General features: G+C 39.1%; 1 protein-coding gene across 1 annotated transcript in view; it reads left to right on the top strand.

Annotated features, from left to right (window-relative positions):
- The first annotated feature begins 1110 nt into the window (after positions 1–1110).
- The window catches only part of ADAMTS20 (ADAM metallopeptidase with thrombospondin type 1 motif 20), a 98226-nt gene continuing 72036 nt past the window's right edge, over positions 1111–27300 (top strand). Inside the window, exons 1-4 of the mRNA XM_086740014.1 lie at positions 1111–1201; positions 1573–1919; positions 14863–15025; positions 17608–17867. Coding sequence (XP_086596140.1) covers positions 1111–1201; positions 1573–1919; positions 14863–15025; positions 17608–17867 — 861 coding nt within the window. The remainder of the gene's footprint in view (positions 1202–1572; positions 1920–14862; positions 15026–17607; positions 17868–27300) is intronic.

The raw sequence follows: 27300 nt of genomic DNA, 5'->3' as shown, positions 1-27300 counted from the left end.
TCCACAGGCTCCGTGTAAAGGATGTGGGGCCCCCTCAGTGCCGTCCAAGCCATTTTGTGAAGACATTGCCCCAAAAGAACAACATAAGCAGAGGATCTGGTGTTAAAACAGGTCCAGTCTGTTGACACTATGGTGTCAGACTCTGCCTTGAGATCGCCTTCCTTCAAAGCTGCGTGTGGAAACACCATCACCCTGGAGCTGAATCATAGAATCACAGAATGGTTTGGGTTGGAAGGGACCTTTAAAAACCATCTAGTTCAACCCCTCTGCAAGAAGCAGGGACATCTCCAAACAGATCATCTCCAACAGGTTGCTCAGAGCCCCGTCCAACCTGGCCTTGAATGTTTCCAGGGATGGGGCATCCACCACCTCTCTGGGCAACCTGTTCGGCGAGGTGCGTGTGAGCGACACCGAACCTGAGGGGACCCACCCCTAACTTCACAGCGCTGCCTATGCCCCTTCTCAGGGTGAGCTCGACACGGCCAGGCTTCTCACAAGTCCTTTTCTAGTCTCAAATGTCACCTCTCTCGGACTCTGACGCCAGCTGCCCCGGGCGACGGGACGGGGCGCCGAGCCCCCCCCCAGCCTCCTTGACCGCCCCTTACCGCCCCGGGGGTGCTGAGGGACCGGCCCGGGCGGGCAGCGCGTGAGGGGGAGGCGCCGCGCGGCGGCCGCGCGCGGGGGCCGCCCTCCGCCATTGGGCAGCGCCTGGCCCGGGGGGCGGGCCGGGCCCCGGGGACCCGCTTTGAAGTGCGGGTGCGGGGATGGCCCCCGCCTGAAGGCAGCCGGGCACATCCTCGCCTCCCCGCCGGCGGCCCGGGCAGGGGCAAGGGAGGGCGGAGGAGGAAGAAGAAGGGACGGGAAGGGCCGCCCTCGCCCACCCCGGCGGCGGAGAGCGAGCTGGGGGAAGGGGAGGAGAGGGATCGCGATCGCGGGGCAGCTTTCCCGCGGGAGCGGGCGTGTGAGGGGAGCGCAGAGGCAGCGGGACAGCGAGGAGGGGCGCGGGGAAAGCATGGAGGAGCCGCGCGGTGCGGCGTCGGCCCGGCCGGCCGGCGGCCGCTGAGGCAGCGGCCTGGGGGCGCTGCGGGCACGCCCGCCGCGGAGCGAGCCATGCGGGTGGCGAGGTGGCTGGCGGGTCTGCTGTGCCCCCTCTGCCTGCTCGTCACCGCGTCGGGGGGAGTCCGCTTCCACCCGCGACAAGGTAAACAAGCGGCAACAAAGGCGGCGGCTGCCCCGGCGGTGCCGTCCCCGCGGGGCAGCCGCCGCTCCCCCGGCCCGCGGGCGGGGAGGAAGGGAGGGTTTCCTCACGGGGCGGGGAGGGGGGCAGCGGGGCGGCCGTTTGGGGTTCCGTCCGTTGGGGCGGCCAAGGGCTGGGGCGCGGGGCGCCCTGCGGCGGCGGCGGGGCGGGAGCGGGGTCTCGCTGGGCGCGCAGGGGGCAGCCCCCCCGCCCCGCTCCTGTCACTGGGCCCCCGGCTGAGCGCGGCCAGTGCCGTGCGGGGGGCCGTGCGGGTGCGAGTGGAGGCTGCTCCCTTGCTTGCGGCGTCAGGCTGAGTCTCACGCTTTCTGTTGCAGAGAGCTTAGTGAAGCAGCTCTCTTCCTACGAAATCGTCACACCTGTCCGAGTGAATGAGTTCGGAGAAGTTTTCCCTCACACGCGTCACTTCAGCAGGAGGAAAAGGAGCTTGGAGGCACCGCTGGAGCCCACTGCTTTCCGGACACATTACCAGCTCAGTGCGTACGGGCAGGTCTTCCAGCTCAACCTGAGTGCTGATGCAGGCTTCGTTGCTGCTCAGTACGTGGTGGTGCATGCAGGGGCCCCGCAGGAGCAATCCTCCCCTGATTTGCGCCACTGTTTCTACCGTGGGCATGTCAATGCGCAGGAGACGCACATGGCTGTCTTCAGCATCTGTGGTGGCTTGGTAAGCATGTTGGTTACTGCCTCCTGCCTCCATTCATACTCTTCTTCTCCCTGAAAGAAATGTAGTGGGAAGGCTTTGCAGCAGAGCTGAGCTGGAAATTCTCAGGCATCGTTCCAAGTAATTGGTCATGAAATGTCTTGGCATCGGCAGTTTGCAGTCATGATGATACTTTTTTGGTGGGCTATACAAATGCTGCTTTCAAAGAATCTGTTGCTGGCCTGTAGTAGAATTGGTTGATGTAACTCCTGACACCAAGAGCATTACAACGGAGGAAAAAACATGCCTCAGAAGCACAGTAAGCTGTTGTTTTCATAGAATGATGCTGTTAGTTGGCATCAGTTATGTGTTCGTAGCTTTGTAGATACTGAATGGTTATGAGTGAGGAATAATGGCACTTGAGATTATGAGAGAAGAACTAGTGTTGATATCTTTCTTCCTCTGCTTTCAGCAGTGCTGTAGAGGTGTGTCATGTTCTAATAGGTGTGCAGCAGTGCTCTCTAATCACATTTCTGTTAAGTGAATGGGAAGCTTCCTGCTAACTTCAGTGGGAGTGTGTCCATAAAACCCTTCTTAAGAACTGAATTGAGCAAACAAATAAAAACTCCATTGATGTGCATTCTTTACTTATCCCTTGATAGCATTCCTTATGTCTTCCAAAGTGATAATGAAGAAATAGTATCACACAACTGTCTGTCGAAACAGTTGTACTGTGTTGCTAAATTTTGTAGTTTTGTGTCCAGAAACAAGAAGCCTGATACTTAGTGCTTTACTACATCACTGTTTATTGAAACACTGAGGACAAGTGTGTGTGACATGCACATTGTAAAAATATGATGTGAATATTACTGTGAATTTGAGTTGAGGTTGTTCCATGTTTTTTTGCTGTCACTCAGGAAAGTAAAGGTGCAAGAAACTTATTTTGGGAACTGAAAAAAATCCAATTTCTTATTCTAGTCTCTTTCTAGTAGCCTATAGAAAATAGAATGGAGTTGGCTGGATGCATGCAGAAGAGTGTAATGCATATTAAAGAAGGTGATACACATGATGGAAAAGAGGATCAGAAATAATTGGTACTTGAGAGAGACACCTCTGATGCCTCATGCTTATTCTAGGATATTTGGATATATGCCACCTTGTCTTTGGGTTGAGGTCTGGGCTAATCCTTGGAAATTACTGGAGAAGCAAGCATCTGAGAACAGTAATTCTGTATTCATCAGTTTTGCCTATATATCTTGCCTTACAAAAGGCTGGCATTGGTTCTTGTCTGCATTATCCAAAACCCAATTCAGACCTGTACCAAATGCCTGGATATGTTGCACTAACTCACAGAGGAAGTAGGAAAGGGGAGGAATTACAAATATGTTTGATTTTTTTTTTTTTTTTCCCCTCATGTTCTAGTAAATGGTCATATACCGTGGAGTTAAGAATAGTGTCATGCTCTCTACGGAATAAATATGAGAATTTTTAAAATCTTCTATTTTCATAACTTTTGTTGTTTTATTTCTGTCCCTGTAAACCATCCCTTTTCATTACTTGAAGGGACAATGTGCACTGAAAACAATTTTTCTGAAAAATGTGTGCCTACTGCACTTAGAAGTTGTCTCAGCTACCTATTATTTAGTAGTTCTCAAACTTCAGCACAAGACCCTCTTCTCTGTAATAGTTAGAATGTCTCACTTCTCTTGTCTCTCTACTTTACTGGTACATTACAGTCTGCATTATGTATGCTTCTACTCAGAAATCCCTGAGTGCATTTAAACTGAGCCTTTGCCTCTTCTAGATTAGTCTTGTGAACTTTCACTGGATGTCATGTCCTTAGTCATTGTCTGGCTTGACAGAATGCCTAGTGTGAGCCACCAGCAAAGGCCTTGCTGTCCTGGTGCTCTTCGGACATTCTCTCACAGCTCATTTCACCTTCTGCCCAGGCAGACACAGCCTTTTGGAGGGTATGTAGCATACTCAGTGTTGTGGCTGCTTTCCCCTCACTAATGAAGCTGGTGAGGTTTTCAGAAGAGGAAGCAGAGCCCTACATGGGTGCTGGTGTGCTTTCTGTGGGACATACCTGTAGTTCCCCAGGGAGGGACTGAGTGGAGAAGAAGAGGTGGTCATAGCCAGCGGGTTGCCTATATCTGCACAGAGTATCTTCCAGCCTGACTTGGAGCCTTCAGCCTAATGTTCTTCCTCATCCTCATGGACTCAAAATAAATGTTGCACTCTTTGTGTGACTACCAGAGGAGACAACTTTTTTTTTGGAGTCGAAAGAATGGATGTGAAAGGAGAGAGATAGAGGCCAGACGGAATTTTCCAGTAAGACCTTGTCATCCCTGAGTGCATTCCCCAGTCCCAGGTGAGCCTACCCTCAAAAATTAACAGAAGGATATTTTTTGTCAAGGTTTTTAAAATTTCACAGCTTTGTGCATTCAACAAACATACCTGCAAAAATAAGCTACTCAGTTATTGCTCTTTTATTGAACAGTAGTATGCTTCATGAATACATGCAAAGATTTAAGTGAGACTGCTGCTGAGGTAGGATACTATTTATTGTGAGTGAGACAGTAGAAACCACACAAGTGACTTGGTAGCCCTATATTGTATTTATTTCTAGTAAAATCCCTTCTCTTTGTAGCATCTGTTTTTCCCAGTGCTGAACTTGAGCCTGGTGTATGGAAATTAGAATAGAAGAAATTGCTTTGAACTATTAGGTGTAATTTTATCTTTTAGCTTTGCATATGCAAGGCAATTGCTGTAGATGAATGCTGTAAAAGCTAGGGAGGAAGAACATGTGGGCTTAGATAAAAAGGTACAGGAAATTTAACAATGTAATTTAAAAAATTGCTCTGAGGATATGCCTGAGTGATCTGAAGTTGGACCAGGTACTTATGTTCACTTTATTCTGTAGGCATCTATTCCCAACCTCTGCACTGTCTTCATTCACAGCTTCACTCCTGCTTCCCAAGTTCCTTTTTTGTATTTTGCATTCTCGAGTGTGTTCTCCCTCTCAAGCTCTACTTTCCCTTTTCACCCTCAGCTATGCCTTTTTTTTGAGTGTGCCAAGAACATCTACAACCTAGAGTACCCGTGGAGCACTGCTTAATGGCTCCTGACACCCTGTATGCAGCTTTGTTGTGTTACATTTCAGAGCATGCCCTAGGTTCAGGGTTGCAAATGGCAATGGGAGGTTAGAAGGTCAGCAGGGAGTCCAATTAGGGAAGTTTGGGATGCTGTCAAAGGCAGAAGGTCATTTGGAGTGATGGCCTGGGTGCCTAGTTGAACATCTGATCACATGCAGGCGTATTTCTTGCATCTTTAGAGTAATTTTTGACATTTCACTTTTTTTTTTTTATAAGTTCGATATCTTTTTTACTGTTACTGCGTTAGTCAATTATAGCCCCCTGCAAACATGGGAAACAAGATCTGCTGAGGATGTCCCTGGATGCATGTAGACTAAAGAGACCTCTCAAATGTTATCCAGACAGCAAAATCAAAAAGGTAAAAAAAAAAAAAAAATCACTTAACTTTAGAGAACATATGGCTTACAAGTTTATTGACAAATACAAAAAAATACCAGTGAATAAAGTATCTTGAAGTGAGGGAACTATCTCCATTTATAACTAGAATGAGCCTTCAATTCCTAGCAGGCTCCTGTCTGAAGAAAGGAGCTTTATTTTTATTTTTTAAATCCTCAATGAATCCTATAAAAACAGTTTGTTTAGCCCTCTGAGAAGCCTGATATTCTTTCTTGGAGGTCAGGAATATGTTGACTGATGCTGAAGACAGTTAAAATCAGTTTCTGTGAGCTGGGAGAATGCCTAAGTGCCAAAGGTGTTTTATGTGACTGTGAGAGAGAGAAAGGTAACAAAGGAGGAAACGTACATCTTCTTGGGTGCATGTTCTCCGGTGTATAGAGCAACTTCATATGCTCACTGACTGGCAAAAGTTAGGAGTAGGAAAGTACAAGAGTCTTTTCTTGCATGGATTTGCTAGCTATCAGCTTTCTGCAATGCAGGAAGGCAGAACTACTTTGTTTTGATGTAGCTTCTGGAGTGTAACAAGGTCTGTTTGACAAATTCATCCCTTCAAAGAAGCCCCTTGGTAACACTCCTTTACAGCACATCAAGCTTACTTTTGTCTGGAGAATGGCAGGAATATGAACCTAAGTGTGGATCTTCAGAATTTCCTCAGTAGAAGAGGTTGTGTTTATTTTTTTATTAATATGGGTCAGCGGATCACCCTTCTGAGAGACTTTGAAAACAATTCTGTCTGCCGCTATGGATGAGTGCAGTGGTTCCTTTTAAGGAAAAGTAGGAAGTCCTGGAATTTATCTTAATGAAAAGAAACTTTTAATTGTTTGGGTAAAAAACCTAAACAACTTGCTAGGAGCTAGTGCTAGCATAGCCAGCATCTAGTTTCTTGTGGAGGTCTAGGCAGGTAACAGACTTGAGATATTTGCTCCTCAGTTTCGTGCTCCTTAGTACTAATAACTTCAGTGAGTTAAACTACACTGATTTTTTCCAAAAAAAGCTTTAACACTTGTAACTGGAACATATGCTTACCTTGACATAACTTAATGCATGAACTTACGAGCTGTCACTTCAAAAAAAAAAAGTTACCTTCTACATCTGAAAGGCAGATTAGTTTTCAGCATTCAGGTCACATTTGTAAACCTATGAGCATCCATCATGCACATACTAGTTTTTATAGGTTTTTATCTTAATGTAGATATTCCATCATAAACTAGGAAAAAATCATTAAAATGTCAACTCAAGACAATCAAGTCTTGTATGGACAGACTAATGCTGCTGACTGGCTGCCATGATAACTTGCACTTAATAGTTCTGGTTTCACTTGTCATATATGTATACAAGGTGAGATTCCAGCCCTGAACCTCTGCAATACAACAATCAAAAGTTTTAGTGCTTCCATTATCACCCTGTGCATTTGTTCTGTCTCTCACCAGCTTTCTTTTCTGATTATTTATTTATTTTGCTATTGACTTGCTTTCATTTACCATTTTTCTGTCATTTAATTTGGTTTGTTTTCCTATTAACCTTTCCTTAATATGTATTCTCACAAGCAGGACCAATTTTTAAATTTTTCCACTTCTGTGACACTTGATCTAGCATTTTTCAACAAGAGTCTATTTTAATGACTACAGTTGCCTGAAGTTTTCCCAGTCTTGCTCTGCTGGTCACAGAATGAATAGCACATTTCTTTTACTATTGCTATTTCATCTATTTTTAGCTTTATTTTCCCACATCTAGACACTAGATGTGTTTTTCACATACATCTGAGAGTGGACCATAACATTCGGATTTACTTGGATATGACCCTGTATCCCAGAGTCTGTTTCTGCCTACCTGCCTTGGCAAAATCATTATTTCATCACACAATTTGTTATAAAATAGTAAGACGGCTTAGCCCCCTCCTGCAGCTATTACAAAAAACGTGAAGCATCTCCAGTACATTTTCCCCAAGGTCTTTACATCTATAGTTTTCCTGAAAATATTTCCACAGATGCTATGCTTTTGCACATGGACCAGCACAGATCAGCAAATACAGATGGTAATGGCAATTGTAAACTGAGAAAATACATGGGGTTGTGAATGGATGCAGCTGAAGGTCTGTCACAGAAAATGTCTATCGGAAGCAGTAGGATCTGAGTATGTGTCGACCTTTTCACCGGCAATTCTGCATGAATTGTCCTTTAAACAGACTGGGACATGCCTCTGAATTTTTTATGTCAAGGGTGCTCAGGCATTGCTGGCCTGTCTTTTGCCCAGATCATGTGTCGGGCAGCCTTCTTCCCTAGTGGCTGCTTGAACACGTTCTGTTTTCCAGATACATTTTTCTGATGGCTGCGGCCTGTTAACTGCTGCCTTTATAGGATCCACAATCTCTTTTTCATCGTTGTGGGTTTGACACAGGTGAATTTGCTGAAAAGCTGTGGGCAGCCATAGGAGGTTGGATTTACTTTAGATATATATATGTATGTATATATATATATATGTAGACATAAAGAGCATGTTAATTAAACTTCCACAAAGCACACAGAAGGTCATGTGCATAAATGAGTGATAGGAGTGTCAGGGGAGGGGAGAGGACATGGATTGTCCTGACTATGACAACTAAATTGTGGTTTGTTGTTGTTGGTTCTTTTTTTTTTTTTTTTTTTTGAGAATTCTTTTTCTATTCTCACAAATTGAAAAAAGGCCAGAAATGGCCCTTTTCTGTCACTGGGTGAGCTAAATTACTGAATGATGTGCAAAATGCCTTTTTTTCTTTTTTGTTTTAAGTTAATCCTCCCAGCCCCAGGTGGCAGTCAACAGTTAGCTGTCATGGATCTCAGGGAACTTTGTACTCTTGGGGAATAGCTAAGCTTCCCATGTGAGATAACATATCTGCAGTAGTCTTAGTTGTCATTCTGTCTCAGACGTACCCTCATGTAGAAAACAACAAGATTACGGTAGCAAAGTCAGACACTGTGAGAACAGGTCATACCTTCTGGGTATACACATGTTGGCAACAGTACTCAAGGTAACTTGCTATGTGGTTGACTAAAACAGGTGAAAATCTAGCCATACCTTTTGGGTACTTGCACCATCAGGCAGTTATCACACAGATGAGGTTGAATGGAACTATTCATTTCCTAGTGGTTCTGCATGTACTTAATAAACATCAAAGCTAGGAAGTTCTCTTTAAACAGAGATAAATTGCAAATGTAAACTTGCTTGACACTTACTGAGACAGACCAGATTATATGATGGAGTTTCCTCCAAGATAAAGCATATGCATCCCCTAGGTCTGTGTTCTATGCGAATACTTAGCTTGATGATAGTTTATTTATGTGTTTAATAAACTAAAAACCAAAAATCAAAGCCAACAACCCCCTCCCTCCCAAAAAAATCCTGACCAAATAAAAAAAAACCCTTTATGTATATATACATTGTTTCACCAGTTTCAACAGATATTGCAGAATAGCTGCTTTTCCATAATGCAGTCTCCATGTATGTATCTGTGAAAAAAGCTGTTATGCGTAATTTTTAATTGCCTTGTCTAGCTTGTTCACTGAATTGTATATAAAGGTAAAAATAAATCAATCGGTGCTCTCTCTCCCTTCCACTCCAGTGAATCTTGTTAATTGCCATGAACCTTGCTCTTTCCAGCTGTCTTTGAGATTGTTATTGTAACATTCCCTCAAGTTCTCTGCTGTTTAACTGGTCTGTTGTTACAAGTTGTGTGTAGAAACTTGTGGAATACCATTTTTTACCAGGCTTCAGCCAGACCTTCTTGTCTAGAATAGCCTTACAAAGTGATGTTCAGGGTACCTTAGTGCCACATTTTACACTTCCTGCAAGAATATTCTTTCCCTTGTGCATTATGCAAAAGGGAAATAACATTATTTGTGTGTGTTCTTGAGTGAAAGTAACTTGTCAGTAAGGACAATAGATCCAGTGCTGCAGTTATCAGTATGATTAGATCAGGTGTTACCTAAACATACCAATAGGTAAGATCCTTTTAGGAGTTTACGTGGAATTTAAATTCTAATCTGGAATTATGTAATTTTATTTAACCAGTGATTAGGTGCCTTTCCAGGCTGGGACACTTCTGATAGGTGGATGCCTTATCAGTTCTGTTCAAGGTGTGATTAAGTGTGCTAAAGGTGTGATTACTGTCTGCTCATGAAATCTTAACATCACAGAATTTGTAAGGAGATGTTAAATCATAGTTCAACTTAGGATGAAAGATTTTTTCCTTATAATAAGCTTTTAGCATTTTATTTGACCTTTTTCTAAGAACTTCAAATATAATGTTGCTTTCAGCCACTTCTAAAAAGGCTTATTCATTGCTAGATATTTCTTCCCTGCTCCTTAGCTGGTGTATTGTTATTACTATTTTCTTATTTCTGTTATATTAGTTCTAGTTTTAATTAATACATTAGCTTATGACCACTACCTCTTGTGGTGTTTCTAGCTGAATTATCTTCTAGTAGAAATATTTTTTCCAAATATTGGCAGTGTACCATGATCAGATATCCTCTAATACTTTTTTCTTCAGTGAACTAATTAAGCTATGCTTCTTAAGTCTTTCATTAGAAAACATTGTAACAGTGGAGCAGGAAGAAAAAGGTAAAGGGCTTCTCACATGATTCAGAAGAGCTTTGAATTAACACAAGCCGGAGGGAGGGGAGGGGGGAAGAGAATAATATAAAAGGAAGGGATTTTGTAATTTACTTTGACCATTAAAGTACTCTTGTTATAAACTACTTGCAGGTTTTTGAGTTTGAGTTAAGAAGCCATACCGTGAGGGCATGAAAAATACTTGATCACAGGACTGGAGCTTACCTGGGAGGGAGTCTGCCAGTTTAGAGTCATGTTTTCCAGAGCTTCAGTTGTTCTTTTAGCATTTTTTTGAAATCTTTCCAATTTTGCTGTTGGACATATTAATTCCACGTTTCTGAAACCTACTATATATCCCTTATGTTTTCCATGTGTTCTACAAAGCTGCCATTGCACACAAGGATGTAATTTGTATATGGACATAGTACATACTTTAACCATAACTTCTGCAATATTTATTTCTATTACTCTTGGAATAGAGCAAATACATTGATTAAGACTATACGGTTTTAAGCCACTTTAAACCACTAAGACATACCATATATAGTGAGTAGCTGTGCTGATCCCACTGAACCTTGGTTTAATATAAAGTGTCTAACTCATCCAGAGTATTTTAAATCCAAGAAGTAAATTCTCGTTCTCATGTGGGTTTTCTCATAAATTTCCTCAAATCTATGTGTAGTCCTGGATAGCACACCCTCTTTGGACCACTTATTTATGATGTGCAAGAGACTGTTTTCAATTTTGTACTCCACTTCTGCTGAAGAGATCTTTTTAAATGTACTTTTATCTCTTTATCTGAAAACAGAAATAGAATGTTTCAGGCAGATTTCTTGTTATATGATTTGAGAGGCATCTGTAGATGATAAGTAAATCCAGTTCATTTCTGATTTCATTTCCTGCAAATGCTTGGGCTCCTGTTTCAGCAACCTGTCTCTGTACATCTAAGTGACTTTGCTTTATGGAATTTTACCGAAGTATTTTTCATTTGGAGCTCACAGCCCTTTCCCTTGTGTGCCTAACTTGCAATAATAGCTCCATTTGTATCAGCAGAGTCTGTCACCAAATTAAGTATCAGTTTTGTGAGGGAAGGACTATAAAACAGACAGTGTAGCTGGTAACTGAATTTTTGTAGACCTTTGTGTTGGGAAAATGAGGAGATAACCATGTGTAGCTAATCAAAATCCATCGTTAGTCTTCATGGAGAACTTAAAATATTGGAATTGCTGTCTTGAAGCTCAATGCCTACTTGGGTTTTAAATGACAAATATCATATACCTTTCTTAAGATAGAGCACTGTTTACACCTCTTATTCTTTGGTCTTTCTCACATACAATATAATGAGTTCTTCTCAACTTGGGTAGGGGATGTGCAAAAAATTTATTGTAGATTGCAGGTGTGAGGTGTTTCTAACTGGTCAGTGCTAGCAATTATTGTTTACCTATACATTGTTGAGGAGGAGAGAATTTGTTGAGAAAAGAATGAAAGTTTGTTGCATTATAGATTTTTTTTATTAGCTATTTTTTCCATATCTAAACAGACAGTTGATCCTGGGATGCTGTGCAAGAATCAGTGAGCTAGAGAGTGCGTAAGTGAGTGGAAGCCTGGTTCCACTTTTCTAAAATAGTTGGCCCAAGTATCTGGAAAGGTAGAATCTCCAGTCATAAGGAACTATTGTGCCTTACTTATGAATCTTTTGATTTAAAAGAAAAAGCGAAGACCAATTCTGAGGTCATGAATGTAATATAGGATTCTTCCCTTCCAGCTGTCTGTCCTAACTTTTTGGGCTGTAGTTTTTTGGTGTGTTTTTTATATTCTTGGGTATAATAAAGGAGGTTTCATTCTTTTGCTTTTTAGGCAATTTTTCTAATAATTTACCTTGAAGATGAGCACAATTACTGCTGCTTCTGAGTATGTTTTAAAACAGGGAGAATTACCTGCTTTTTTTTTTTTCTTCCCTAAATTACTTCACTGTGTCTTTTTTCAGTGCAGGTTTCTGTATTTCAATTAAGATACATGTATCAGTTCTGATTGAGATATTTAGACTACAGAGTAATGAAAGTTGAGCCACAGATGTTACTAGGCATTTTGTATTGTGTATTAATTGATAGGCTCAGCTTGACGTGCAGGCTTTGGAGCACCATTCTGAGTTGCTCAATGGGCTGGTTTTACAGTAAGCTCTTGCTGATATGAAGTTGTTTTTTTTGCCAAGTGTTGCAGAAACCAGGAAAAATGGTCCTCTGTTCCAGGTGACTCTTACTATTTCAGTTGAAAAATATCTTTCTTTGGTAGGAGGCGTAGGTTTTTAACTGCACAGAGGAGTTGGTACACAGTGTACGTAATTTCTGTTGGTAATGCTTAAACAAAGAAGTGTGGGAGTGCACATCTAGAGGAGAGGCAGGGCAGGAGTACCTCTTTTGGAGTATCAGCAATCCTAGATTGACTTAGATCAGTCGTGGTGCCTCATGTTAACTCTTCCCAATCCATTGGATAGGATAATACATGTATAAATATAGTTTTGTATTCCTAGGCAGGATTTTTCCTCTGGTAGCAGTTGGTTGAGTATGGGGTCAGGATTCTGAGTGAAATTTTCAAAGTGATCAGACTCACTTAAAAACATACGTCTTAGAGATTTTTTTGGGGTTTTTTTTTGAGTGTGAAATGGTACTAAAATACAGCCTTGTTCTTGCAGTTCATAAATTCCAGTGGAAGTCTGATATTCTCTAAGATTAGTTTAGGTTAAAATGTAGCATAAACTCTTTCCTTATTAGTTCTGTGCTATTATTCTCATAATTGGTATGTTTGTTGTAGCTGAAACCATTTCTTTTTAAAATCTGAAAGCCTGTTAGTTGGAAAAGCCGTTGAAGAAACCAATACGGCATATCTGCCATAGCTATTAGAAGGAGTAGGAGTGAAGTGAAATGTATGTGTGGAATAAAGCAGTAGCAATAAAGTTTTTGCTTAAATCTAAAATAACATTTTAAATGTCTCTTATCTAGAAATAGGATTTATGATATGTCAGGAGAAAAGGGTTAATTTGTTAGTGTTCACAAATAGTATGGGGCCAAATTTATCATGTTTTGGTACTTTAATAATTTATATAATAAACATCAATATGAATCTTAGCATCAGTTCTTGCTGCTTTGGCCCTGAGTGACAGGTTCTTCTTGTCTGTTCCTGTCATTTTGCCCAGAAGGTTGCACCTACTTAGGACTAACTGACAAGCTGTGACATATCTGTTTTCATGAGGCCCTTTCCAGGGAGGCCCATAGTGTTCTCAGTATGCTTGATCTGCTGTCCTCTACAAATCACAGGCCCTGGAAACACTGGATGTAAGACAGCTGAACTGAACATAAAGGATCCAGCATGAAGACTACTTGCAAAGAATTTAAATGAAACTGAGGGGGAAAAAGTGTTTCTGCAAGTGAAGATGTAAACTGTCTTGAAAGGAACATATTATTTGGTTGAGTCTCTTTTTCATTCTGCAACAAAGGTGGTGCAGAGGATCTATCCACAGTGGATTTACAGCATCTGTAATTTTCGATGATATGCATGTTGTGTATGAGACAAGATTATAGATAGTCTGACGTGTGCCTGAAGCCTAACAGACTTAAACATAGAAAACTGCTAACTACTAGAAGGATCCCAAATTCAAGGGGATATTATAACTCCAGTACAATACCCTGGACACCAAGGTAGTCTGCAGGAGATTTTTAAAGACTATTTGTAGGTTGCTTAAAAAAACCCTTTTCTCACTTCTTATGTAGCTTGCTCTGCCACTCTCTCTATAACCGTGAGTTTCAAGGTTGACATGAGCACTTAATCTCTTAAACCATATTATATATATTTTCTTTCAATATGCCTCACTAATATGGCAAAACAACTAACAGTTGTTGCAGTGCACCTGCTCACTCTAGGTGCTTAATTGACTGAAGTGAGGAAGTTGCCAAAAAGTCTGAAAATTATTTGGTGAAATTCTTAACATATTTTTTTTCCCTTCTCACAGTCTTCTGAAACAAGGTACTTAAGCCATAGGAAACTATGAATTCAGTTAGAAGTGCAGTGAGAGAGAAGAGATTCTGGTTTAGGATTTAATAATTCAATGGATTATGGGGTGGAGGGGTGGGGAAAAGGAGCTCTTTTTTTTTTTTTTTTTTTTTTTTTCTTTTTGTATAGGTGCCAGTGCTTTCGTTAGTAACCAAGTTCCTTTGGTTCCCATTACATAGTTACTCATGTGTGTCTGCTGTATAGTGGGGGAAAAAATTGAGGAGAAAAACACATCAATCAAACAGTCAACTTTGAATTCCTGGAACTTGTTTCAAAGTCTTTAAAAAGAATAGCAGGTTAACACTGTTTCTAATCTATGGGCTAAATGCAGTTTTAGAAGAAAAATATTATATGAATTATATAAAGGACAGAAGGTGACAAATCAGTCTAGGATTTGGACAACACTCAAATCCTGAATTTCTTGATGGCCTCTACTCTCCTTTGCACAGCTGATCCTGCTTGGTTATACCTAGATTCTCTTTACCTTTGTGATGTCCTTTGTTTCATTAAGTCTGTCCAGTGATTATCTGTGATACATTGTTTTTAAGCAAGGTAGCCTGTTAATGAGCTATTCTGGTGGGACAAGTCTCTGAAAGCAAACTTCTCTTTGCCTTACCTTCAAGCTTCCATCTCCAGCTTCCACTGAAGTTTCCTGTCTCATATGCAAATTTACTTCCATTAATTTAAAAGTATTATCTAAATAGTTTATTATTTTAATGACTTTTTTTTTAATCAGTATTTTTCGTGGAAAATACATTGATTACTTCTCTTACTTTCAGATGGGCACCTTTCAGGCACATGATGGTGAATATTTTTTAGAACCTCTGATGAAAGCAGATGGAGGTGAACATGAAGATGAGCATAACAAACCACATCTTATATACAAGCATGAAGAACTTAAAAAAAAGTATCAGAAATCCCATAAACCTTGTGAAGTTTCAGGTATAGTCATACTTCAGATTTGAATGTCACTTTTTCAAATGTCAGATTTATTTTTTTTAAAAAGCAAGATTTCATTTTCATAAATAATATTTGTCTCCAGATTTTTCCATTAGAACGTACATATTTCTTTCACGTAGGCTTGGTAGCCATTTCTCTTTTTTTCTGCCCATGGCTAATTCAAATGTAGGACAAAATGGGCATGTTAAAAAAAAAAAAAGAAATATCCATGATAATGTCTCTGTGATAATGTATTCTAGTGAAAAGTATTTCTTTTCTTTACCTCTATTTTAGGAAGCTGATGCTATCTATTCATTGATTGTCATTGCAGAACAAGGAGTTAGTAATTTGTTTGAAAACCAAGCAAGTGTTGCTATTCCTCTTTTTTATGATTAATAGTATGAACTGAACCAAAGTAGAAGTCTTTCAGTTTGTGTGGGGTTTTCTATGTTGCATATGAGAATTCTATTAATATAATCAACCTAGTGTGAGAAAAAGGCTTGAAGCATTAAGAATGTGGTCATTTCCCCCTTTTCATTTATTGGACCAACTACAAAAGACTGTGAGCCAGGGATTATTGTCATGTGAGGGGGGAGTGAAGTTGGAGAAATATTCATGGAGAAAAACCTTGTATTGTCATCTTTCTGTCCTTCTAAATAAGAGATTTATCTCCTTTAATGCTAGTCGTGCCTGGTTGTTCACATCCTCCCTTCAAGGAGGAACAGAGTGTATCTGGCAATACTTACGATTATGACTTTCTTTAGTCAGTGAACCTTGAGAGAGGATATGGAGAGGCATAGCATTTAGTACACCTTTTTAGTTTGAAATTGGTAATTACTTCTAAAATTGTCTAACTGATCTTTTCCTCACTTTGTACTGGTTTATTCTAAACAAACTTCCTGATGAAAAATCAGTTGGAAACCTTAGGGCAAGCCTTAAGTCAGGATAGGACATTTGCTGCATTTTCTCTATCCATAAATCCTGTTTCCTTAATACAGGGAAGCTCATCTCAGTTTGCCGTAACATGTTTTTGATAAATATGATAGCTATTACTCATCCACTTGATCCACTTGTTGATTTCTGGTGTTTATAAACAAATTAATTTGATTTGTTCTGGTACTGAATTTCTCTTGGCTGGTCCATAAATGTAGGTTTTCTTTAAACTCCCACTTTAAATATAGATGCTGTTTTCCATTTTGCCAGTACTCTGAAGTCTCAAGCACCTTCTGTGACCTATCGAAGGTGATGTACATATGGGATTGCTTCAGCCAGTTCTCTTCAGTGCACCAAACTCAGTCAGTCTGAACACATCTAATATATGTAGGTACTCACGAACAAGTTCCTTTTCAAAGCCGGTCCCCAAATTCTTCCCTCGTTATTGTTAGTGCTAATAGTTTTTGCAATTATTACAGCTATATCTTGTGACAAACTTGTAGACAATTACTCAGCAAACGTTAAAGTGCTTGCTGTTGTCCCTCTACTGTTGTTTTCTGGCCATATTGTGCCTTAACTTTAAAGAGGACAGAATGATCTTTCAAAAGTAGCTTAAAATTTATGGATGAGGGCTCTTCCCTTGAAATATGGAATGCGTAGATGTAAATCTTCTCAAGTTGAGGGTGACAGAGTTGGCATCTCTGAATTTTTGAGTCAGTGCTGTAGTTGGTAAGTCTTTACAATAAAAGGGTTAGGAGACATATCCTTTGGCAGCTACTTTTTGAGAGGAAATATAGCTTCCACAAAGACAGTGGAGGCTTGTTCTAAGAGGGCTGAAGTGTCTAGTTAGGTGCTTAAGTTCTGGGAAGTAGTGAGAATGCAGATGTGCTTCTCAGTTAAGTATTTTTATGTAGGCTATTGCTAAGATGACGCCCTGATCAATGCTTGGATTTTATATATCAAGCATCAGAAGCTGCTGGTGGCTGGACCATACAGCGTAATTGGAATTAGTACAGTATTTAGTTTGGAGGTATCTGAGTAAGTTATATAACTCCTTTAGAACCTGATCCTACATATGGAATATTAACAAAGCTGTCAAGGAAGTCACTGAAGGCTTTTGATGCGTACTTGCTTATGAAGTAAGCTCCATATTTATATAAATATGTTAGATGAATGAAAAAGTCAATAGAGACTTGAATTCAGGACTCAGGCCTAGTCTTGGCTTGTTTTGATTGGTCCTTTGGCTTGTTTTGATTGGTTCTGTTGGTGTCAAAGGTTTGTGTGTAAAAAATGTGTTTTGTTTATTTAACTTGCTTCCTTTGCACTGCTTAAGATGTAGTGCTTATCTCCTTCTAGCCTGCCTCTTTGGATTATACTGCATTCTAGAAACTGTATACTGCTATCTCCTAACTAACTTTTAACAATGAATTCATATATAATAGAACTATTATAATGTACAAGATGTCTAATTTGATGTTCCTATTACAGCCTTCCATGTTTAATATATTTTTTTAATTCTTGCACTGATTCTCTTGGAAATAAGATCATAAATATAAATTCACTTTGTCTATTTTGGGCAGCCTTTTGCCTGTTTCTTCTTTTAAATTTAGAAACTGCATTCAACAGTAAATGTTTTTTTTTTTACTTTACAGAAAAAGAGTTGAAGAGCAGCACTTTACAACACCCAGCCTCCAGTAGTTTAAATGAAGAGAGCGCTGTTTTACAGAAGTCTCTCAGTTTAGAGTATGCTTTAAATAACCTATCTATAGAGGATGGTGGCAATCTGCATTCCAGGAAAAAACGTTTTCTTTCCTATCCAAGATATGTAGAAGTGATGGTTACAGCTGACGCCAAAATGGTTCGTCACCATGGGCAGAATTTACAGCACTACGTACTAACACTGATGTCAATAGTAAGTAAACTTAAATTCATAAGTATCAGCAATTTCACTTATTTCTGTTCCGTTATTTTTCTCTTCTGCAACTTTCCTGTCTTCTAGTTTTACTGAATTCTATATTAAGAGGTTCCATAAACATCAGAAAAAAAAACAGTAGAGCCAAAACTTCAGATTATGGATCCTTTCAGTTTAAAGCAGTAACCTATTTCCTGATTTGCTATTATGTTAGAAGAATTCTGAAACTTCAATGAGTTAAACATATAGATTAATTACAGCAGATGGAGGTTAAAATGCATTGTGAAAAAATACTTGGTTAGAGTAATCTTAGTTTTTCAAGTAATTTCAAATTAATATGGGTCAGACTTTGGCATCATTTAGTCAAGCTCCTTCTGTGGTGAATTCTTTCTTGACCCAAAAGTCACTTCTTTTATTGATCCAAGATCTAGTACAGTAAGCTCTGTAAAATCAGAAGGCTTACCATGACATCTGTTGAACCATTTTTTTAGGAAAAGGTGTGCTAAAACATCCTGCATAGTAATTATTTCTAGATTTTTGTCCTTCCATCTACTCAAGAAACTTAATTTGTATGAAACTGCATCTAATTTCGGGCTTGTAAACTAAGACATCTACATAATAGGTATCTATGGAGATATCTGCTTTAAATAGGAGTGCTATTCACTTGACCAGTTATAGACATCTACTTTTGGATGAACAGAATAATTCTCTAATTTCCACTCAGATCAATTAATTTGCTTCATAGAAGTGTCCAGTGCTATTTAAGGTGCAATAGGACATCTGACTTGGCCTCAGCTGCTGCTTCACAAGGGTGCAAGTCTCCTGTAGATCATGTGTCATATCTGCTGGTTTTATATAGGTGTCTGATAACGTATAGCATCTGAAGTGGCAGTGGATAATGTGTAGTTAGGCAACTGAACTGAATTCTTCTCACTCTAGTGTCTAGATCTCCAGCTGATGGCAGTTGAGGTGCTGTCAGCTATTACGCAGATGTAGGCATCTAAATTTAGAAGACAGAATTTTCTCTAATTGATTTATAAGAAGAATAATTAAATTTTAAGGGAGATTAGCATACTTTAATTTGATAGTCTTCTGAATTTTTCTACTGGCAGTAGTGTGAAGATCTGAAAGTTCATGTATTAAAATAAAGTATTGAAAACTGCATTTTTTCTTTAACTTAGAGTACAGACTCAATTTAGAATTATTTTAGAAACAACTGATCCCAAAGATGGATTTTTTTAATAAAGTTACTTCTTTAGTACAGAGCTGTACAAAGAACCAAAATTAAATGGTTAAAATATTGTTTTAAAATTGAAGCTGTTTTGTAAAAAACTTTACAAAAAGATGAAATGGAACATATATTGTAGATTTTCGTTAGGTGCTGTTGTGATTATAGCTAATGTAATTCCTGATCTTTTTTTAGAACATTGTTCCTGCAGCTGTAGATGTTGTAGATTCAGCCACTGTTCTTTACAGTGCAATGTTTCTTGTGTCTTCTTACTTACATAATTGGACTTCTACTAGGTAGACAGGATATAAATTGTATAATTGCTGCTAAAGAGAGTCTATATGAACTGCTTTTAAGACCTAGCATTTAACATATACATGTATGAGTGAAAGAATACTAGTTCTTTGTTAAAAAGCTTGTGATTTAATTCTTGTGCTTACCTATCTATACTATAAAAGTAGGGCTTAGGGCAGTTATTGCTGGCTTTGAGGTAATGGCATACAATAAAACGCTATCTTTAATGTGAATTTAATATCTTTGAGTCCACAGTAGATAGTAAGATGTATAGTTGACATCTTCTGGCAGCTTTTATTCTACATGTATGCTGCTATGTCTGAATGTAGTCTTCAAATAAAAGTTTGTTAAGATATTATTTCTGGAAATGTTTGGCTTTTTCTAAATGTACTTTTTTCAGTATAAAATCAGATCTTAATTCTCAAAAAAATTTTCTTCACAGTCCAGTTAATTTTCTCCCCAACCCACCATGAATATATATCCCAGCTCATATCCCTTCTCCTTGAAGCATTTTAGCGATGTCGTAGAATCCCAGAATAATTTAAGTTGTAAGGGCACCATTGGAACTCACCTGATCCAACCCTCTACTCACATATGTATTGCTTTGTCAAACAAATCAAATAATGCATATGAAGATACAGTCTTCAGTCTCTCCTTTTCCCTTCCTTTTCCTTCCCTGTAATAGTTATTTTTCAGTAAGCTGGTAATCAATGTGAAGAACAGGAAAACAAATAACATAGCAAAGAATGGTAGTCATCTGTATTAAAATTCATCAGTATGCAGGTGGGTTGTTTCTTGACCCACAGCCTATTAGAGTTTGAAATAGAACCATTATTAGTCTTATTTCATTACCCATAAAGGGAAGAAATGAAACTATTAAATTTTATCCTTTCTGCCATAATACAGATAGTTCTGATTTTTTGATTATTAAATATAACTGGTACTTGTGCCTGGTCAAGCAATTTCTCCTGTTATGGGAAATTGTCAGGCTGCTGGCATTTTAAATGAATCAAGCATTTCACTCTACTCTTTTAAGGATATCAAGCTTTGGCTTGGATTTAAGAAACGTAAAAAGTTTAAGCATATAAATCCCATTACATTTTAATGAAACTTAGATATCTTGCTTCCATAAGAACCTTTGGGATCCTGGCCTATTTTTCTTTTTTTTCTTTTTTTTTTTTTTTTTTTTTTATCAACAAAGCCTCTGAAGTAAACTTGCTTCTATAAGAAACAGTTTTATGAGTGGAAAATAAGAACTGAAATATACTGCTAAATATTTTTAGGGTTTTAAGTGTCTTGTCACTCATCCAATTCAACCTGAAAAGTCTTAACTCTCAGTGTGCAAGTAATCCCACTGAACTGTAACTGGAATGCATTTTCTCATTTCTTTAAAATTGCATAAATCTTGGCAATTTATGTAAATGCTCACAGCATTTACACTATGTCTTGGAAATACTTACTAGTTCTGATGGAAATATCTATTTAAAAGTACAAGGAATACCTTTACCGTAGGACTTTATCAAAACTTTTGTATTGAAATAGAGTGGCATTATTTAATGTGAAGTAATAAATAAAAGAATAAAGAAATCTGTGCTTAACTCGCAGTGCTCTTTCTTGTTCCTCCAAGTGTCGCATAGGCAGAGCAGGCAGTCACTGGAGGACTCTATCTTAGGTATGTTGTTGTGACAGTTTGAAGTCCCTAACACAAAGGCTTGATCTTAGCAACTGAAATAATTCATTAAGACGCTGGAGTTTGCTGTAATAGCACAGAAACCTCATCAAATCTAGTTCCATGATACATTTTGAGGTACTGTCCTCATTTTTTTGAATCTGGTACCTGATTATTGATGTCTTCTTGAGAAATTTACTACTTATATAGTTAGTTTGGTGGTAAAGAACTTATTGATCTGTTCTTAGTCTGCTTGCAGCAAGAACTTTGTAATCTTGCCTTTCTGGAAAGAAAACTTGACATGTAAAACCACCTGTGGTAGGCCTGTGTTGGCCAGCTCAGATGGTGAACTTGGCTGGCTGCCTAGTCGCGTGAGTGCTAGAGCTGGAGCATGGGAGAGGGGCAGCCATGCATTCAAGGAGAGGATTGAGACAGCATCAATTTGGATCACTTAACTTGTAGTGAGACTGTGAAATTGTACAATGGCATTATATAATGGTAAAATAGTACCATTATAAAAATTATAAAATGGTATTAAAAGCTAGTATTTTAATTTTCATCAAGACAGATTCCTAACTCGGACTGCACGTAAATGACTTTGACTCTCCGTTGTGTTTTTTCTTTATATAGTCTTTCAGATCTGTGCAAATCAAGCTGCCATGGAAGTACCTTGAAATAGTTACTGTCATTTTACCAATATTTTGTGGCTACTGTAATTTACTGAGATGTAAAATGTAAGGCAGTGAGTAACATCTTAACAGCAAAAAAGTTTTCTAGTTGTAATCTTGTTTATACTTTTTTCTTCTGCTGTTCTGACAGCTAATCATAAGCATTGATCGTGAAATACTTCTGATGTGGAAAAATCCCACGCACCAGTGTGCTACCTCCGTAATTAAGAAGCAGCCAAATGATTTTGTCCTAGTATATAGGAGATGAATTTAAGGAATGTTTTTATACTTTCTTTGCAGTTCATACAGCTGTTAACAGTTCATCTTTCCGTAACACTGGGAAAACACAGATGGATACTAGCAATTAAGAATACTTGACATTACTGATGCTGCCATATAGTCGTAATTCATAAATAGGCAGTAGACTTACTTTGTAGGTTAATAATTTCATTTGTATGACTGGCATCTGAAAGGCAATAAATATTTTTAAAGTCAAAATTTAGCAATGAGTATATTGCTTCTTGCATCTAAGACTACTAGGCTTGTGTTTTACCCTTTTTTCACTCAGGTCAGTGTATTATTACTAGTGTTGCAGGAACGTGCAGTGCTTTTTCTCTCAGTGAAATCTGGCGAGCCAGCACAAAAGCATTTGTTTCTTGTTTGGGCTCTATACCTTATCATATTTTTTCTTCTGTATATATAAAACCACATGATCTTGTGCACTTTGACATGGTTAAAATGAAAATGGATGTTTGATTATACACCAATGATATATAGATGGAAACAATTATTTTTAAAGTATCATTCATACAAAGTTCTCTGAGCTAGACTTGCTGCTTATTTTGATGTATGAATGTCTATATGTGTATAAAAAAACCCTACTATTTTAAAAATTGTGACTGTCTTTGTATTCCAGCTCCAGAGTGCCTGTATATTAAACGTTGTAATGCCTCATACCTCACTACATCTTCAAATCCACCAGGTAATACAGAGGTATTAGAGCCAGCAGTGTGCCCAGGTGGCCAAGAAGGCCAATGAGCATTCTGGCTTCTATCAGGACTAGTGTGGCCAGCAGGAGTAGGGAGGGCTACACCTTGAATACTGTGTTCAGTTTTGGCTCCCTCGTTACAAGAAAGACATTGAGGTGCTAGAGTGTGTCCAAAGAAGGGCAACAAAGCTGGTGAAAGGCCTAGAGTGCAAACCTTATGAGGAGCAGCTCAGAGAACTGGGGTTGTTTAGTCTGGAGAAGATAAGGCTGAGGGGAGACTTATCACTCTCTACAGCTACCTGAAAGGGGGTTGTAGCGAGGTGGGTGTTGGTCTCTTTTCCCAAGTTACAAGTGATAGGATAAGAGGAAATGGCCAGAGGATGTTGAGATTGGTTGTTAGGAACAATTTCTTCACTGAAAGGGTTATCAAGCATTGGAACAGGCTGCTCAGGGAAGCAGTTGAGTCACCATCCCTGGAGATATTTAAAAGATATGTCGATGTGGTGCTTAGGGATATGGTTTAGTGGTGGACTTGGCAGATTTATGGTTTTACTCAATGATCTTAAAGGTCTTTTTCAACCTAAATGATTCTATTAAATTTTGCAGTATGTAGGCAGGCAGGCACATACTTGCCCATCTTTATACTTCACTGCTGTTAGTGCTATTTATTACTGTTATTACCTAGATGGTGGTGGTGGTTGTTAATTAGATATTTCATGATTAGACTAGTATTTGTCTCTATGACTTTCTCCTCAGTAGTACAGGGTTCAATGTCTGTCCCTACGGTGAAGCCTTGGTACTGTTTAATTATGACAAAGGCTTTGCTCTAAGCTACCTGGGACTCATCTCTTTTATAAGAAGGAGACATTTTGCCAAGCAGTACTCATATCTTTCTCTGAGTAGCTTCTAATGGCTAGAGAGGACAGACTATGGTTGTGCCTTTTGAAATTATCTTTTCAGGTAGTTTCTTTCAGATACTGAAAGGATGCTTTGGCATCTGAGCTGTACATGGCATTTAATGGGATCTTGTTATACACTTTGTACATATTTTCGTCAAGTGGCTGTGATGATGATTAAGTCACCATTTACTGAGTTATTGCAATATTAAAGGGATGTCTTTGCAACCATCTCAGTCCCAAGTTAGAGATAAGACAGAGCACAGACATTCCTGGCAGGATGACTCAGCCTTTAAAAGGGAAGTATTCTTCCTTTTTGCATCCACTTAAGCACAATAGGGAGTCATCTAGAACCTCTGCTTGGTTAACTCAAGGGATTGCAGATTGAAGAGGATTTGGATGAAGGGACAGGAGATGACCTAAAACTCATAGGGGGAAAAAATGGTAAGTGTGTAGGTATACTTATGCAAGTTTGCATGAGAAGTCTCTGCTGGCATTAGGTTCCACTGGTGAAAGCACAGCTTTGTACAGAATTACAGATTAAATAGGAACAACGCCAGCTCTTTCTCATTCCCTCAGTGAAGCAATAAATGCTGTGATGACTTCTTTATCTCATGATTTCAGACAATTCTGGGGTCTTACAAAGTACATGACAGAATCAGAATATGACAGTAGAAGAGGTGAAGGAGAAATCTCCCAGATCCTGGATATCTTACATCCTTTCAGCACTACAGTGATAAATAAAGAGATTGTTGGAGCCTGCAAAAGTCATGTGAGCTAAGAACCGATACCATGTTTCTTTCAAGGGATATGAGTGTTTTTATTTTTCTGGTACCATGGTGGTGTCTAACAGACAATAGGAAAGAAAAGAGGTCTTACAATACAACATTTACAAAAAAAAGAGCTGAAGAAGTCTGATTCATTTTGGATATATCATTTACTTGTCTTCCAGCCTCTAGATGTACTTGCTTGTTTTCTAGCCCCTTCTTGAAATAGGACATTTTGCTACAATTCACAGTCCCAGTTTAATGGATGATTACAACAGGAATATCAAGAGAAACTAAACTTTATTGTGACCAAGTTGCTTCCAGTCACCTGGCAGCCACAGCTGTGGTGATGACAAGATCTGACTTAATCTTTGAGAATTTCATGAAAAAGCTGTCATCCTTTAACTGAATGGTTACTAGCCTCATTTTTTTTTTTTCCTTTTTCTTTGTGGCTGTGTGGTCTGAACTGTTCTGTGGTGTGGATGCTGGTTTTAAGAGCCTGAAAAATCTCTTGAAACTAATTTCCCTTTGTCCTGACTATTACCTCCTATTTCTGTGAAGCCTGGATTTAGATCACTGTAAAGCAAGTAGATCTGGAAATTGTAAAGAAATGAGATGTATTTTATCAAATTCCTATCCAATTTCATCATCCTTTTTCATGAATACTTCCAATAAAAGAGCCTTGAAATAGGTAACCTTAAAATACAGGAGCAAGGAGTACTTATACCTTTATTTTTTTCACTAAAAAAAGAATCTCATATTCCAGATCTTTGATACTTCCCTGCATTAATCCATCATTTCAAGTCTCTGTTGATGATTTTCACCTGTACAGTTCCCTAGGTAAATCTTTAAGTTTGGTTTGTGGTTTTCAACTCAGGATTTTTCTCTTCACACATGTATTCAGCCAGCCTGCAGAATGTACCTTACTTCACTACTAAGGGCATTTCATTATCAGCACAGAGTCTTGCTCATTGATCTTTCGAAAGCAGTGGTAATAACTAAATGTTTGGAGGTCATGAAAGTGCCCATGAGACAAAGGATCCATACTTTGACTCAAACATAGGGTTAATGAGAGCAGTGTTACTTTTATGTTTAGCATGAGCTTACCTGTCCCGTATGAGAGAAAGTATGCTTCAGATTCCGGCAAGAACTGCTGGCCTCTGGCATCTAAGTGACATTATTTCAGGCCTCAGCTGTTCTACAGACAGAGATAGCCAGTAGATAACTCAGATGGTGAATGGGTATGGTGTTGAAGGTCCTGTAACAGATTCTCTTCAGGTATGCAATGAGAGATTTTTCTCTCTTCTTAGTTAATTATTCTTATGCATCTCCTCTGAGGTAGGAGTAACTTGTATTGGGTTTTGAAGAAATATGTTTGCTCAAATATTTCAAATGGACAGGTTGTCCAGAGAAGCTGTGGATGTGCCCCATCCTTGGAAGAGTTGAAGGTCAGATTGGATGGGGCTTTGAGCAACCTGATCTAGTGAAAGATGTCCCTGCTTATGGCCAGGGGAGTTGGACTAGATAATCTTTAAGGGTCCCTTCCAACCCAAATCATTCTAGGATTCTGTTTACTGTATTTCTATAGTAAGGCCTATTTCAACATTATAATTTAGACACGAAACACTCTGGCTTTGTTACCTCTTCCATAAAAACTTCCCTTTTAACGTTATATGCATGTAATCTTGTATAGGTTTATGCTATAAAGAATTACCTATTTTAAGTGGCTCTTACATCAGCTTAAGTGGCAGGAGAGTCATTCCTCGGGACAAGCGTCTTCACATTATAAGCCAAAGGTACTTGCAGATCTGATTTCAGATTCCTCTCTGATGTGATTTCAGAATGCCATATGAACTCGTCTTCTGTTTCTTCTTTGCTAAAGAGAAATAAAACTTGAAATAGCTGGGCTGGAATTAATCTCCCCTAGCCTCATACATCTGAAAATTAGACATCTTATCTCCCTCCATAGTAAAGGGATGAAGAAATGAAGTAACTTATCTTACTGCCTTGTATGAAAATAAATATGTCTAAATGTGTGTCCTCAGATAGGCATATCTACACAACAGTTCATCCTTTCTCGTTCTCCATTGACTGTTGAAGGAATTTAGACAGCTCACTTACTGTTAGTTACATGAGCTGAGATGAAGGTGATAATTGTGTTATGTTATTCTAAGACGACAATTCATTCAAGAACGTACTTTGCCTGTGATATTTAATGGGGAAGATAAATATCCAGGAAAAAAAAACCCCACCTTTCTTGGTTTTTCAAAGTGGATCTCAAACTATAAGAACACACTATGAGCTTGACAGTTTGATGGTTTGTGGTAGTTTAAAAGTAGTTTTGATAGTAGCAAAATGGTAGTTTATTCCATCCAAATTCACATAACCTCTTGTACCTAAGAAGTGCTTGAGCCTTTACAGGCACCTTTTCTTTGATAAAGATATTCTGAGTGTGTCTATGCCTAATTGAAAGCTTCAGTGAGTGCTTGAGAGATACTACTTATTCTCACCTTAGATTAATTGGACACTTGCTGGTTAGGAACCAAGAATGGAGTTCATATGGAAGGAAGCAGACAATAGCTGTGCTGCTCTGAAATGTGTTCTCCACATGAATTCCAAAACTCAAGCTCCTTCTCTGTCCTTATAGAATCCTCTGTTTCCAGCTCGTGTATCAACAAAAGAATGAAGGACAACACTGCACATTGTGCTCTCTCCAGTTTAGAGAAAGGGAGGATATGAGTCAAGAGCCAGTGCTCTGTCACTTCCAACTTTTAGCAGAATTACTTGGGCTCAAGTGCATAGGATTCTTACACAGCAAGGTTGTGGTTTCACAAGCAATTTGAGCCAGTTCAAATGTAGGCTACTTTTTAAAGGACTCTATTCTTCTGCACCTTTCCCTCTGTCAGCACCTGTGTTGGAGGAG

The sequence above is a fragment of the Chlamydotis macqueenii genome, chromosome 1 (genome assembly GCF_036417535.1).
Source record: "Chlamydotis macqueenii isolate bChlMac1 chromosome 1, bChlMac1.mat, whole genome shotgun sequence".
NCBI lineage: Eukaryota > Metazoa > Chordata > Aves > Otidiformes > Otididae > Chlamydotis > Chlamydotis macqueenii.
This window is presented reverse-complemented; position numbering and strand designations above follow the sequence as displayed.